The sequence below is a fragment of the Chelon labrosus genome (genome assembly GCF_963514085.1).
Source record: "Chelon labrosus genome assembly, chromosome: 18".
Lineage (NCBI taxonomy): Eukaryota > Metazoa > Chordata > Actinopteri > Mugiliformes > Mugilidae > Chelon > Chelon labrosus.
In genome coordinates this window covers 7,557,185-7,574,031 of record NC_140351.1, presented here as the reverse complement: position 1 = coordinate 7,574,031, position 16,847 = coordinate 7,557,185, and the positions used below count along the sequence as shown (strand labels likewise).

Here is a 16,847-nt window from a genome sequence, read left to right as displayed (position 1 = left end):
GTCACAACTTCAACATTAAGAAAATGGTTTAAAATTTAGAACTTCAATTACATTTCGTGCGTCAGATGCTGTATTTTGTTGATGATTAAGAAATGTTTTGAGAAAATCCAGTATGTTCAGTTGCTGTGTTGCTGAGAATGAAGAGATGAAGAGGCTGATACGGCTCTATGACTGCATGACAAATATGTGGCTGCAGCCGGGGCAGATGTTTAACCAAGCTTTGCGTAGCCTTAAAGGGGAACTACTGTTTTTTACAACCTGGACCTTATTTCTAACATTAAATACTCACCCACATAACTTTGGTGTAATTTGTAGTCGTTTGGGAGATATTTAGACCTGTGTATATCCATATAGTGGGAGTGACTGGGGCACCGAAACGCAGCCTCTAAATAACGCATTATCTGCAGCGAAACTCGTTCATTTCACCAATATTTTGTTATGATACACTAGTGCTATTCCCCGTTGAGTCCGGAGTTACCTGTTATCATCATCCAGGGTCTGTAGATTGACCTACTAACCTCTGACCTGGATGATGTCATCTCATAATTTGCCACTGTTATGGTTCGTCGACAACCTCAGAATTTGAAAAATATTCAGCCATGTTGCAAAAAACTAGCAGTAGCAAATTACAGGTAAACAAGCCGACCGTCGCGGGTGCTCTGGACTCAACGGGGAATAGCACTAGTGTACAATAACAAAATATTGGTGAAATTAATGAGTTTCGCGGCAGATAATGCGTTATTTAGAGGCTGTGTTTCGGTGCCCCAGTCACTCCCACTATATGGATATACGCAGATCTAAATGTCTCCCGAACGACTACAAATTACACAAAAGTTATATGGGTGAGTAAACGATTGTATTTTATGCCAGAAATAAGGTCCTCTTTTTGACCTTTGACCTCTTATTAGGTCTAAAACGATTTCTTCTCGGGTCTAAAGTGTCAGGTTCTCCGCAGGTTAATCTGTATTATTTTCATCCGAGCACTGCTGCATTTCTAAAAAAAGAAAAGGAAAAAAAAAGCCCAAACACAAAAATAATAGCAAGGATTGCACCAATTTTCACCTGAGTTGTGACACATTCAACAAAATTGCTAGATGGAACAGAAAAAGGCGTATTGTTGCAGCAGTGTTGCTGATTAAGCAACACTGAATGACGAAACTCCTAGTGTTATTCCTGCAGCCCAGGACCCCCATCAGCCTCCCTGTTAATGCAAACACAAACATGTAGCGCCAGTGAATGCCCACATGCACTCCTGACCACCCATCATTCACCAACCTTTGGGAGCCTATGCATTACTGCAGTGGCCGGGCTCTCCACAGGGGCCAGGGGCCAGCCACCGATCGATGGCGGTGATCAGAGAGGGAAATTACACTCATAACTTATTCAATGGCCCACAGGTACAACAACGACGTGAAGCACATAAAGATCCTGACCAAGGAGGGCTGCTTCTACATTGCAGAGAACAAGAAGTTCAGGAGCATATTAGTGAGTCTTTTCAGCCTGTTTTCTTTTTTTTCTTTTAATATCCACCACTGCAATTCATAAATAAATCATCATGTTGACTTAATGAAGTGTCAAAACCGGAATTTTACTTTAGAAATGTGCACAAAAATAGCCATGATTAGAACCAGGTTTATACTGGCCTGAAGGCTCCTGCATTATAGTGAATAGGTTCAGTTTATATTGGAAAGATGCACTATTTTTTAAAGCCAGGACTGTATTTTCTTTACTCAAATTAAAATTCTGCTGCATCTCATTAGAAAGTGCGAAAGAAATGTGATGGTAAATAAACTCAAATGTATACTCAGCATGTGAAAATGATTTGTTTTGCAAAGTGCTTCCACACTTAGAGGAAATTAAAAGCAGTGGGTATTGCAGTAATAATTAGATTCAAGCATGCTCCTCATGATTTGACGGATATGCAAATGGTACAGATGTTTCATGACGACAACTGTCACAACAGCTGAAAACAAACATTTATAAATATGTAATTTTTAGCAGCTTTCCAAACTGATATTGCTAGAGTAATGTGACATACTGGACAAACAAATGCAAACGACTGCAAACTTGTTTTTAAATGCATTCGTGTGTATGTTTGTGTACGTGTTTAGGAGCTGATTGAGTACTACAAACACCACTCCCTGAGAGAAGGTTTTAGGAGTCTGGACACCACGCTGCAGTTTCCTTACCGGGAACCGGAGAACGCTGCTATGCGCCGCTTCAACCGATCCGGTAGCAACAGTAAGTGGACAAAGAATCACTGAGAATAGAAAAAAAAAAAATCCACCAAATTCCTTCAATTTAGAATACCACAACTGGATGGTGACAGCTTTTGTCTTTGTTATCATATCTCGCTTAACGTTTAGGTATTTATGTTTGATTCCTTAAAGCTGGTCGGTAAAGTTTTTGACCACTAGAGGCGCTGTGGAGCAATTTTTTAAAGAGCAGGTATCCTAGTGGTACCTTTAAGTTCCCAGCATGACTGGGGCTGCAGCTATTTTTACAACCGCATAATATGCACAAACAGAAAAAAATAATTAAATTTGATGTTTGCCAATGAAGTTTCTGTTTGACTAAACTGAAAGTTATACATGTAGTAAGCCATTCCCTTCTTTGTTAACAGTACTGCTGCTTCTAATTGTTGCTTTATTTTTTGTTTTTCCCATCTGCCATCCTTCCCGACTCTGCCACTTACAGCTTTAATTCACTTCGAAGCATCTTTCGCTGACTTGAAAGAGTTGTGTAGCTGTTTGTTAAAAAACAGTCCAGCGTCCTCTGACATTAATTGGTTTTGACTCGACTGTCAGACGGTGGCTGGAGAATCCACTGAGCATATCATTAGAGTTGATAACACTCTCTGGGCGATTACTGAAGATCAAATCGAATAGATTTGAGGGTGAGCAGGACAATCTGGTCGGGCATCCACGACAATTTATAATCTAACTTGATAGAATCCAGTTTATATTATCATCCATTATTATATCCTTTTTTTTAATTTAACATCTGACTTGTATTATTTTGCACACTTAATTAGTTTTATTAAATGTTTAATTTTACTAAAAAGTCAAATTTACACATGATTTAAGACTAATTTTACTGCCACTGTGAGTGAAGCTCAATTATTCTTTTTAAATGTATCTGGTCACTCACATTTTTGGTTTATCTACTTATTACGTCAAGGACTATGTAATATTCCCTCGGCTGAGTGTGTATTTTCTCATCATTAACTTTGAAATGAACAAAAACTAGGCAAAGCATAAATGCTTGTGACATTTATGCTAATGATATACAATACCGCTGCAGAAGTTATTACATTAATTTATTAGTTAAAGCTGTGCAATTAATATCAACGGACATCTGTCAGTAGGTAAATCACCCTGTATTTCACAGCATATCAGTTTTAAATGCGTCTGTGGTGACATTTCAGCACTGGTAGCGATGTGATTTGCATCAGCCAGCTCTGATTGGTTTGCCACAGCTGAAGACGGATTATGCAGGAGTCTACAGCAACTAAGAGAATGACTGAGGCTGCTGCGTAAAAAACAAAAGCTACAAATATTACACATTTTCAATGAATGTCAGAGTCAATTATAGTCAAAAATTAATTAAGAAATGACTCAAATGAACATTGAGGCAATTAATGTGCCTCTTCAGCCGATCTGGCAGATAGAAACAACCCACAAACAACCCCTCCAAAATAACATGTTCCTTCAATTTACCACAACTGGATGAAGACATTAGCTGATGATTGTGGGAGTTTTTATATAAATTCTATTTATTGAATTTTGCCTTTATTTTTGGGTGTCTATGTTCAGTTCCTTAAAGCTGTTCGGCAAGGTTTTTCACCACTAGAGGCGCTGTTGAACAATAATTTGATGAGCAGGTTCCCATATTGTTTGTGAACTGCACCAAAATTAAATAGAGGCATTAATGATTTTATAAAAATTGACATTTTTTTGTTAATTATTTATGTATTAATTCTCCTACTTACTTTCCAGTTTAATCGTCTATTATAGCATTAATCGCTACATTTTTATTGTTTATGTATTTATCAGTGTATTTATTTCTTTGTGCATTTCTGCCTCATTATGCAGATTTAAGTTCATTAACTAATTCATTTAATGGAGAGTGCTCAAAGAAGAGAAGTTACTAACTGGATTGTTGATGTACTCGTGTGTCAGCAGTGTTTGTGTAATTACCATTGCTGCCAGAAGACGTTTCATTCTGTACCTTTAATATTACTATCTTAGACCGTTCACAAGAAGACTCATCATACACTTAAGTTAAAATGATACTGATGCGATATTACTGAAATGTCAAGTCTCAACCTTAAATCTTGCAGCCAGAGCTCCAAGAAGTTGCGATGTTGAGGTTTGCTATCATTCGGTTTTTAGCGCTAAGATTTAAGCAGCGCGATTTATTTTTTTCTTCCTTATCCCGTGTTAAGACTGAGCTGTTTGTTCGGTTGCGAACGAATCCGCAACACCTCAAGACAAAGCGGCTGTTGTCGCCGACACTTCTGAAGGGTAAAACTGCAGTGAAGCACGCCGATGATTATTTATGCATGCAGCTGCTGTTCCCGCTCGACTCTGCGACTTTGTCAGTCATTACCGCTACTAACCTGATCCCTCTCAGCATTCACATGTTATTTATTGGCGCTGAATGGAAGTGAGATGTCAGATGTTTTTTTTTGCTGATGTTTTTTTTTGCTTTCTGATTTGGAAGTGAACAGGTGTGGAGTGTTTGAACTGAGAGCTTAATGAGTCAATGTTTTGAAGTGGAGCAACAGATAGAATAGCAGAGCATTGTCAAAATGCCAACTCAGGGGTGAATATATACATTTCAGTGACAAAAAAAGTGTTTTTTCTAGTGTTAGTTTGTGTTGAAAGGTGTTTCTAAGGAGTAAAAAAGGCAAAAGGTGAGAATATATTCATGTCGTTTGAATTCCTTTTATTTTCTTTGTTTCATTGACTTGCCTGATAAGGATTTTCAGTCATATTCCTCACAAACAAGAGGTTTAAATGCCCAAATTTGACAGTGCTCAAGTTCTTTAAAAGATACAAATTCGCCCATGTAAGCTGACTGTTTTAGTATCAAATCCAGTCTGTCAGTAACATGTTCCTTAATAGAACATGTATGACATATCGCAATTAGTTGTGAAGTGAGCTTTCTTTTTGAAGCCTGCACGCCGCTGCTTGTAGTGGAAAATAAAAGCCCCTGTCTTGCAGACGATTACGTTTCAAGCAGGAGAAATGTGAACAGATTGCACGTCGCTGCTGCTGCTGCTGCTGGTTGTTCTAAAGCGATGCCTGTTGTTCGAACTCGGCTTCAAAACACAAGTCGAGACAGCTCCGATCCAAATTTGTTTTGTTCCGCCGAGGTCCTCTGTCTTGTCGGCAGCCTGCTCCCGGTGTGCAGGCTTCATTTTCTCCCTTTTCACTTTTAAAATGACTCTTGTTTTGATTTCTGTCTTCCCAGAACACTGCGGGGAAACTCCCAATTAACGCTTTTTAGACAGCTTTGACGATGACGAAACTAAATGATAGTCAAAGCAACATTACCGAAACATAAATATATATGGAACAGTCTCAGCTAAACCCTGTGTGTGGGACACTGGTCTGCTGATTGGATTCTCATCTTCAATCTCTTGTGAAACGATGCAGCGCATGTGTATGCGTGAGCTCTCAGTCTCCTCGATTAGTCGGGCCGCTCACATTGTGTATTCCGGTGTGGTCCACAAATCAGATTTTGCAAAAATGAAGCATGTAAAATGCAGCTGGTGTTTCGGTGGCTGTTTGAAGTGGAGGGCGATCCCTCTTCATATTGCTCATACCTAGACACCATTAGGGGTTGCTGAGCTGTCTCTCAGTGCGCTGATTAGTATTCATTTTAAAAACCACTGGAGCTCTGCTCTGCTCGCAGCATATCAATAACCCAGGCCAGTTAACTTGCCAGCAGTATTGTTGGGAGCGGCGCAATTTTTCATAAAGTTTGGGCATTTATCTGCCATTGTGGGGATTAGATTTTCTATTCCCTGTGGCTGAAGCGCAGGCTTGTATGCAGGGCTGGATTTGGAAACGTCTGTGGGGGTAGACTGGAGCAGTGCTTTAAGGAAAGGAGCAAATCTCACAAATAAAATAAGTTATGATAAATTTAAAGTCCTGGTTGTTGGCAATAATGGACTGCACATAGCAAACAATAAATGGTTTATTAAGCATAGTAAATCAAAATAAACCACTTTATTCTAACATAAAACAATATTGGTAACTCCACTGTACAATAACCAATACGATGGAGGATGTTTATAGTCGCCTCATACCAATTTGTGTCAATTTGGTATTTTCTCGTAGTTCTGCAACTTCTTGTAATCCTAAAGCTTCTTTTTCTGTCTTATTAATCATTTCAATTGTTTTGCATATGTTAAATCCCTTCCAAATACAACACATCAGGTTTCCATCTGTTTCCTTCACCCTGGTTCAAACTTTTCTGGGCAAAAATAATTCACTGCCATCCATTTAAGCCAGCTGTCCTTATTGAGCTCTTAGCCTCATCTATATTTCTACTCAGCAACACTATTGAGCTGAAGCTTTTGAGCATCAGCGGTTTGTCCCGACTGTACTCCTGCCAACCTTACATTCCAAAATAATCCAGTGGACTCGAATTGATGCGCGACAACTAAGGTACTAATACTTTCAGGGTTAGAGGTTCTATTTCCCCGGTGCAAGGCACTCGCACTGCCAACGTTGCTGGAACCGGATCAATGCCTTTAGCTTGTTCCTGTGCCAGTGCAAAGTAACTGGAAGACAGATAGAAACACAAATGCAGGGTCTCTGATGGGTTGTTTTTCAAGCTGAATGCAGGACAAAGGCAGTATAGACAAAATCCCACAAACAATTAACATACCATAGGAATGTAGCGTGTTAGTGGAATATGAAATAAACTTCTCTGATCTCTGATAAGATATAACAGCTACATCATCGTCTTTATAAATATACCAAAATGAAACTGTTGCTACTACTACACTGCATGTTCTCTGTCATCCTCCATTAACAAGCAACACAAGAATGTTAATGAAAAATCAAGAAGTTGTAGCAGCGATAGACGAGAAAAGCCAAGATGAACTGATCTCAGCTACAGGTGGGACTGATACTGTTGATGCAGTTGACGTATACTGATCAGGCATAACATTATGACCACTGAAAAGAGAAGTAAATGACAATGTTCTGCTGGGAAACATTTGGACTTGGCATTCATTGATGTGGATGTTACATCTAGACCAGACCAGGCACCCCCACCCCATAGCAATGACACTCCTTGACACAGACACACACACAAAAACGGTTTAGGAACAACTCAAAACAACAGCACAAAGTGTTGACCTGGCCTCCAAATTCACTAGATCCCAAACTGATTAAGTATTTATGGGATGATCCACAGAGGCCCCTCCCCTCAAAGGCTCCCACTAACAACATTCTGTTGCCAGACACCACAGGACACCCTCAGGAGGCCCATGTCCATTCTCTGATGAGTCACAACTGTTCTGGAGGCACAAGGGAGACCTACACAATATTAGGAAGATGGTCATAATGTTATGCCTCCGTTTGCACTATGAAATAAAGGCGTAAAAACTGTACTTATAGGAACAATTTGTAACTAAACATGACAGAGAAACACTTTATAAGGGTTTAAACTAAGTGTGAATGTATTTTTTTGTTTTTTTATTCGTATCATGTACATTTATGTACTGATGATAGAGTTTAAACAGCAGCAACCGGTAAAACACTGAGCTACACGAGACCGCAGACGTAAGGCACCAAAATTCCATCTTTTAATTTTAAAGACGTCGCGCTTTTGATCCCTCGTGTTTGAGTTAAAAATGTGTATTTCTAATTAGAGTGTACCCGCATTACGGCAAACTGTGCAAATGCTCTCAGGGCCACAAATTAATTAACCACATCGGCGACGGAGCTGCTACCAGTGGCTGTAGATGAAGAATCACTCGCTGGCGCTCCCCCTGCGCCTGTCGCCATTTATTTTTTATCAAGCTGCGACTGTGTCCTTTATACATCTGAAAAAAGGATTTTTTTCTTTTTTTTTTTTTTTTTACAAAAAAAACATGTTTTATTTTTTCTCCTTCTTCTGCTTCTCTCTCCTCTTCTACCATCCCTGCCCCCATCCCCTGCCCTGTCCCCTCTCGCATATCTCCGCCGCCCCCCCCTGCCTGGCCTGCCATAGCCCCATTGCTCTGCGGCCTCTCTCTTCTAACTCCTGCCGGCTACAGCTTTGTACCTCCTTCCTCTGCTCCCTTCTGGTCAGGTACAGGTATCGCTTCTCTCTGTCCGTCTCTTTCAGTACCGTTTCTTCCCTCCCTTTTATGTCGGGGGCTGCTGTGCATGCTGGCTGTAGCTCAGTGCGTTTCACATCATCACATGAATCTCAGCCTTGACATCCTGTCATGTAGCTTCGTCCGCACCGCACACCTCCCCTCTTACATAGCTGCACATACATGTCACCTCGCGTGTGGGGAGCAGGTGTGCTGTGTGTTTTAGTCATGCATGTCCGTACGTACGGTGTGTGGGTTTGTGCGTGTACATTGTTGCATGTGACACAGAAACATTTTCGAGAAGAGAGCGCCGTGTGAGATGTTTTGGGGAGGTTTGTGCGGCTGAGTCTGGTTGTGTTCTTATGTGTGTGTGTCTGTCCGTCAAAAAATAAAGGTGGAAGTGTCCAAATACACAGAGCTCCTCTATATTAGATATTCTATCCCCACGGCCAGGTTGTAGAGGTCTGACATTCCATTTCCACCTGTCAGCTCGGCCCAGTCCGACCCACCAGTCAGCGTCTGGAAAGGAAGGAAGCCGGCAGGGTGGGATGGAGCAGTGGTAACTAGCTAACCTGCTCCACATCTGTCTCTCACAGTGCCGTCTCCTCGACAGGAGACATCTAATCTCACACACGCTGCTGTCAGAACACTCCGCTGCTTCAAGTAAAGCTGTGGGCTACACAACTATATGTTGTAAAGGGGCTATACTTCTCTTTTATTGTTAAGAATAAATCCTGCACTGGTTTTTAAGACAGAGTACCTGGATTTAGCTGCTGATGGTCTGATTAGCAGTTAAATGATGGACCATCCCTTAGTGGATGTAATTTTAGTCCTACAATGTAAATCTTTTAATAAATTTCAACATAAAATCTTCCATACATTCTTCAAACTAGCTCATATGTACTTTTATTTGTAATGCATTTGTTGATTTGATGCTCTAAAATCCTTTAGAGGCAAGTTATGTGTTGTGTATCTTTGGACATTTCTTCCTTTTTTTGTTTTAGAAACCCACAATTTCCAATATGTTTCCAATATATACTTTAACTACAGAGAGCAAAAGCATTATTAATGTGTACATACAGCGATCAGCCACAACATTATGACCACCGACAGGAGAAGTAAATGACATTGAGCATCTTGTGACAATTCAGTGTTCTGCTGGGAAACTTTTGGACCTGGCATTCATTGGTGTGGATGTTACTTAGACATGTAGCACCCACCTAGACCAGACCAGACACCCCAACCCCATAGCAATGACACTCCTTGATGGCAGCAGTCATCCCCCAGCAGGATGCAGCCTGACACAGGCACACACACAAAAACGCTTTAGGATCAACTAAAAAAAACATGAAAAACCTGGCCTCCAAATTCACTAGATCTCAATCTGATCAAGTATCTGTGGGATAATCCACGGAGGCCCCTCCCCTCAACCCACAATCTGTTGCCAGTCACCACAGGACACCTTCAGAAGCTTCCATGTCCATTCTCTGATGAGTCAAAGCTGTTTTGGAGGCACAAGGGACACCTACACAATATAATGTTTTGGCTGATCGTGTACGTTGCAGACATCATGACAGTTTTGTTGACAAATAAGGAGTTCTTGCAGTAGTTCCTTGACTGCTTGGTTGCACCAGTGGTTGCATTTCTTTGGCCGTCAGCAGTCACGGTATTAGACTTCGGAAATATGACATTTGTTCCATCCAGCTGTTTCTATACCAGTGAATGGAAACTAATGATTATGATCACGTCTGTGTCAAGTAATTGCCATCAGACAATTATATAATAACTGTGACGAGGCTTTATCATAACCAGACACATTTAAATATCTAATTATATCATCATGTGTTAAATATCAATCCATCTCTGTGTGTATGTGTGTGTACTTTAAATGTGAACCTGTTGTTTTTTTATTCTCATCATAAACCTAGTCAACAAAATGTCATGTGTTTGTTTTTTTCAGTGTTTACTCCTAAAGTGATCGGCGTGGCGATAGCGCGGTACGACTTCAGTTCACGGGACACCCGGGAGCTCTCGCTGCAGGAGGGGGACGTGGTGAAGATATACACAAAGTCGGGAGCCAACGGCTGGTGGAGGGGCGAAGTCAACGGCAGGGTAAGTGGCAGTGAATAGTGATGTGTGTGGGGGAGACAAAAAAATAAAAATAAATAAATAAAAGTTCTGGCTTCCAGGTTTAGTTTCAGAAGTTTTCAGACTAGCTGTGTTTACTTGGAAATCCTTCTGGTTGTTAAATTCTCCGATCCAATTTTAGGTTGCGCTTAAAACAGGCTTTTTCAGAATAATAACAGATTTGGCACATATTTTTGTCTGCAAGTACCTGGAAGGAAATCTTCAGATTTAGTCTATTTTTTCATTAGTCTGTCCTGTGCAACACTTGTGTTTCCAAGTATCTTCTCTTGGAAGGCTTCATTTGCTGCTCCTGTATCACTTAAATGCATAAATTACCCCCGCCGATGCCAAGGACGCTCTATAATCGGGCGTACAATGTTTAGAGAGTCCAGGTTCTAAATGCAGGGAAATATATGTACTCACTCCCACTCAGAGGCTGAATGTGAGTGTAAGTAATGTGCCTGCGCTGTGAGTGTGTTTCGTGAACAGCTGTGGTAAATAAAGAAGCTTTTCTCTCTTACTAAGCCCCGATGTGTGTGTTGATGCGGCTGAGGAGAGTCTGCGGAGAGCTGTTAGTCTCTCTTTAGGGCCATCAGCCAATAAAAACAATTGGTTCTACTTGCTGGGAAGAAAAACAGCTGCCTCTGTCTATTGAAAAGCACTTTTCTGGAGTTATCCATATCAGACCGATAAAATTTGCAGTTAAACGAAAAGATATTATTGACCCAACTTGTCAGGCTTTCCCAACATACTGATATTGGTTGGGGCTTTTGAATTTCATCAGTTTATATATTACGCATTAGTGTCAAGTCCTCGTTGCTAATATGTTTAGTTGATCGTTCAAGGTTTAAAGTCAAAGGGCTCATAATTGAATTATTTGACCCAATAACTAATTAAGCTTGTGATATAAAAAGGTTGTGCCAGGTACAAGATTTTTAAGCTAAGGTACGTCACATGAGGTGACTGTTGCAAGGAAATTACACTGTAAAACAACCGTTAAAACACATTTAATGATAATGCTCATTTGCATTTCTGTGGGTTACATATAACTTTGGTCTTAAATAAAATATCCCATGGCATTCATTGTGTCCTTAGAACTTACAGCGATGTGCCACAATATTATGACCACTGACAGCAGAAGTAAATAACATTGACCATCTTGTGACAGTTCAGTGTTCTGCTGGGAAACTTTTGGACCTGCCATTCATTGGTGTGGATGTTACTTAGACATGTAGCACCCACCTAGACCAGACCAGGCACCCCCACCCCATAGCAATGACACTCCTTGATGGCAGCAGCCATCCCCAGCAGGATGCAGCCTGACACAAAAACTGTTCAGGAACAACTCAAAAAAACATAAAAGAACAGCACATGGTGTTGACTTGGCCTCCAAATTCACTAGATCCCAAACTGATCAAGTATCTGTGGGATGATCCACAGAGGCCCCTCCCCTCAAAGGCCCCCACTAACAACATTTTGTTGCCAGACACCACAGGACACCCTCAGAAGGCCCATGTCCATTCTCTGATGAGTCACAACTGTTTTGGAGGCACAAGGGAGACCTACACAATATTAGGAAGGTGGTCATAATGTTATGGCTGATAATACAGTCACTTGACTTTAAGTTCTACAGTGAAGGAGCCTACTTTTAGTAGCTAATAATCTTCATTAGCCTAACCTGCACTCGTTAGCGTCTAGTGCTAATTAGCAGCTGTTAGCAAGAAGAAGGTAACGATGATAAATCTCGTTAGCATGCTGTAATTAGCATTTAGCTCAAATCACCCAGTGACTAAATACAATGTTAAACAACAGCGAGCCTGGATGTTAATGCTTATTAGTTTTCATTATGTTATCTCCCTCTACAGGCTGTTGACACTCAGTTAAATGTAGGAAAACACAAGTAGAGCAAGCTAAAGTACGTTGAGGTAATGCTATCAGTCAAATCCTTTTCGGTGACTTATTTCCATTTCTGTTCCCTCAGGTGGGCTGGTTCCCATCCACATACGTGGAAGAGGGCGAAGAGTGAAAGGTCCGACATGGGAAGAAGAGCAAGATTTAAAGGAGAACGGCAGCAGTGGACTGAGCAAACGTGCACATACAGTGACTGAACGAGTGAGCCGCTGCACTGCTGCAGTGTTACTTCTCAGTGCAAAGCAGACGGCTTCACTCTCCTCCACTCTCCCATCGCCCTGTTGCCTAAAACCATCCCTGAGGCCTTTGGGCGAGGAAAGGGCTATAGTACATTGCAGATGCGAAGATGCCCAATCATTCCTGGTTGACTCTGTGCGGCTAAGCGACTCCACCAACTAGCAGCTTGCCTGTCAGCGGGGCACGAGACCTCGCCAGACACCCCTCCTCTTCCTCCGTCCATCCATAATTCATCCTTCACTCCCTGGCCCAGCCTGCTGCTGCTCCAGCCCCCACCTCCTCCCCCACACCGCCCCACACACACACAACTCCCACCTGTTTCCGCTTGCCAAGTCGACCGTCGCCAAAACTGTCAGAAGCAGATACTCAAATGGCGCTCTTCCATTCATCCGCTCATCCATTCATCCTCCTCAACACTCAGCGTGGGAACGGAGTCACCTGAGAGCTGGAAGAGACCCACACTGTAAACTTGTTGTTTTCTTTTTCCCTCCATCGCCTCCTCACTCGGACGAGGCTCGAGTCACTTTTCGACCTTGCCCTTGTATGTTTGTTCAACTAATGCAGGTGGTTATAGATGACTCGATGACCCGGATTCATGCACGCCCACCGCCCACCTCTCCTCTCTTTCAGATTATGATCGCCGCGTACTCACACTCTTACAGGAGGGAGGGACAGAGAGGGATAGCATCGCTGCACACTTGCCGGCAGTTGATCGCTGTTGTTCCTATTTTCCTTCCACCTCCTACATTCTTTATCTCCAGACCAGCCTCTCGTGTTTTTAGTTGTCTTGAGCGCTAGCGATCTTCTGGTCTTATCGGTGGCAGCTCTGTCAACAAGAGCCCGGTCGCGGAGGGTTTATCTTATTGGAGGCATTAGAGGCTTGTCAGAGCGACGTGGAAGCCACCTTCCCCCCTTAACCTAAGAAGAAGATAAGAAAAGCAGTTGAAACACAAGGCAGATTGTTTCTTTTTGTCTCCATATTCCTCTGAATTATTTACAGGAATGATGAATATAATGCATTTGATTGATCTGTGCCTTCTTACGATACTGCACCGAGAGGCGATAAAGTCAGATTTGCTATTTTATTTTTCTCAAGATTATGCATCAGAATAATTTATCAAACTTTTCCCGGCTCTTGGTAGAGACTTCATCTCTTCAGCTGTAACTGCTGTTCATGAAAATATTCTTTCAAAAATACAGTTTTGACAGAAACTTTCGAGCACTTCTGAACATTTGCTTTGGCAAGAAACCCAAATTTTAAAAGCATTTTAAGTGAGTAAGTACGCTCGAATCTGAAAGGACTGACATCGGCTTTCAGAAATCTTTCTCTGCTGCTCGTACGTTCCTCCTTCCCTCCCTTTTTTATTTTTTCTGCCTTCCGCCCTCGCCTCCCGTATGTATGTATATATATATATTGTGCACTATGTCTCCTTAATCCACAGTGAAAGAGGATTTTCCCACACTTGAAGGAATAAATACTTTTACAGGAGAACACGGTGCACTCGTGTCAAAAAAAAAAAAGGAGGCAGGTCCAAAATAGTGAACTATCAGAAGCTGGGAGGTGAGACTCCTCAGCAGGTGGCATCTGTGCAGCGATGCAGGGACTCTTTCTTTGCTGCAAAACCAACTTTTCAGACCATCTTCACTTTAAATATGTACATACTGAACGTTTTTATTTAATTTATGGTCGGCGATACGTGTCTGCGCGGTGGGCAGCAGCAGGAACCGTCACCTGATCACTGAGCAAAATCCGGTTTCTGTGAAGTTGGTCAAAACACTACTTTGAACTGGTTCTCTGAAATCCTGAGTTTAAAGTTGTCTCGTTTCTCCTCAGATAACACACAGCAGTTTGTTTGTTTGTTTTGTTTTTTAAATCGTGCATTGCTTCACTTTTAATTCAAACTGCTAATTTAACGTGCAGTGTACATAAAATACGAGAAGTGAAATATAGAGAAGCAGCGTTCCCTAGCCGACCACGTCGTTCGTGCAGCCTGCAACCCATCCGGTCAGAGCTCCCCCCTCCTCCCTCATGTCTTTCATTATGCTGGTACCGCTGTGCATTGTTGCAGAAATATATTTTGTGAATCAGAGTACGGATGTATTGTAAAGATATGCTTTTCTATGCTCTTAATGATGAAGCCATTATGTTTGAAAATCATTGACAACCCCCCACCAGCCCTGTCACCCCACATGTGAGACAAATATTATTATTTTTTTGTACTGTTTAACTTCTGGACTGAAGAAAATTGTCAAGTTGGGGTCATTTTAAAGCGGTTCTGTATCGTGACGCCTCCCTGTTCCACCATCCTACAATCAGTGTCATTAAGTGACCACTAGATGGAAGCATCCTAAACACAGCTCTTCCTCTCGGAGCAGTCACCTTGCTGAAGTTTGGAGATGACATCATCTGATTAGGAGGTGAACCATATTTAAGGAAGCAGCAGCAGCAGATTTAAACATGTTTCTGTGACTGTGCGGGGAAAGGAGAAGCGTCAAAGATGAGACCAAAGTACACAAGATTCAGGTTTTCCTTCTTGTTAAAGAAATTACAGCCACCACAATATCTTTCCTGACTTTCGTTCAGCATTTCCAATATTCAGGGAACTTTGTGTGCACTAAGAGGATTTCTCTTCCCCTCCCGCTTCCCACAATATCTGCCACAGTCAGACATTAAACTCGTAACGTCTTTAGGGTGCGATCCAAAACCAGCCTCTATCTCTATCCCATCTTGGGGGAACCGGAGAGCCGGAGTGGGCTTCTCTAATCGCACACTCCGGTAATCCACTCCCACTCACCCCTCCTCCGCCCAGATGAACCCTGACAGCGGGGCCATTTACAACTGCAGGCCTTCCCTTCTTCTGAGGGCGCCTCCAGACTTTTTTATTTTATTTATTTATTTTTTTTAGCGCGCGTGTGTGTGCGCGCAGGAGGGACGGGAGGAAGGCTCAAGGGTATCTGTGATCTAATCATTACACCATCTCCTCACCTCGGCGACCCCGCTGCATCCATCTCTCTGTCGGCTCCCCTCTCTCTCGCTCTAGCTCACCGTGTCACTTCCCTTCTCTGCCGCTCTTTACTGCTCTCTTTCCCCATCTATCTTTCATCCAATCTCTGTCCTCTCCGCTTCTCTCTGTATTCTGTCCCTCACCTCCACGCTCTGTAGGCTGTAGCCGCCGCCGCTGTACGCTGTATGCTGCCGGGAGGAGAATGGTAGCTTTAGGAAGGAGGGAGGCTCTAGTCTCTAAATAATAATTTAATAGACATGATAACAGAATTAATTAAATTTCACTCTTGCCCTTGTGACCTCATGCAGCTGCAAGGATTCAGTGCTGAACGGAGGTGAACATACATGCAGAAAACATGCCGTGACGACACACCTCCTTTAATTTATTTAGCTCCCGTCTCTGTCTCTGTCTGTGTCTTGTAACCCCGATGAAGCCAAAGATGTACGCTGTACTCGCTGTACGCTCAGTGTTATGTCTCATAACCACGGTACCCGACCGCTGTGGCCTAACTCTAAAACCGTGCAATCCTGACTGTGTAGCATAACCGTGTATTGTTGCTGTATCATACTGTAAATGATGTACATAGCACATAATAAAAGATATACACTGCTTCTTCTAATGAGCTGGGCTCTCAGCGTCGTTTATTGCGCGTTTAACTGAGTGCATTTCCTCAAGTGCTCCACCTATAGAAATATAATTAGAGGTACTATCCATCAACAGAAAGTAGCACTGCAGTACAGATTAAGATGTTACGCACAAAACGCAGTATTGCAAACTGCCCCAGCATGCAAAATGGTTCAAATTAACAAACTAGACTCAACACAAAATGCTCCTTCAGACTTAAACAATACAAATGGAACACGCATTCATTTATTTCCTGTAACCGCTTGTCCTCTGGAGGGTTGCAGGAGAGGGGCTGGAGCCTATCCCAGCTGTCATTGGGCTAAATCTTGCCTAAAGTACAGTACCATCCAATACTCATGTATTTTTACACATGGTGGTGTTTGCAGTATTTACTGAAGCGTCTGAATACTCGAGCAAAACACGCCCGACGGCCACAGAGGGAGATAAAAAGGAAAAAAAAGGCCGAACACGCAGAGAAGCAGCAACATTTCTTACTTTCTTTCTTTCTTTCACAGACAACAACAACAACCCGTATCACTTCAAGGGTAAATTAAAAATCAATATACAAAAACCATAAGTAACTAGAGAGCACAGTGTGCCTGCAGGCGTCACTTTTAGTT

The 16,847-nt window shown here is 42.1% G+C and overlaps 1 protein-coding gene across 2 annotated transcripts in view; it reads left to right on the top strand.

Annotated features, from left to right (window-relative positions):
• Positions 1-16,617, top strand: part of vav3 (vav guanine nucleotide exchange factor 3) — a 93,175-nt gene extending 76,558 nt beyond the window's left edge. For both annotated transcript variants that reach the window (XM_084566513.1, XM_084566512.1), the window contains 4 exons: positions 1,398-1,485; positions 2,112-2,241; positions 10,284-10,435; positions 12,432-16,617. In XM_084566513.1, coding sequence (XP_084422639.1) covers positions 1,398-1,485; positions 2,112-2,241; positions 10,284-10,435; positions 12,432-12,476 — 415 coding nt within the window. In that variant the 3' untranslated portion in view covers positions 12,477-16,617. The remainder of the gene's footprint in view (positions 1-1,397; positions 1,486-2,111; positions 2,242-10,283; positions 10,436-12,431) is intronic.
• Positions 16,618-16,847: the final 230 nt, after the last annotated feature.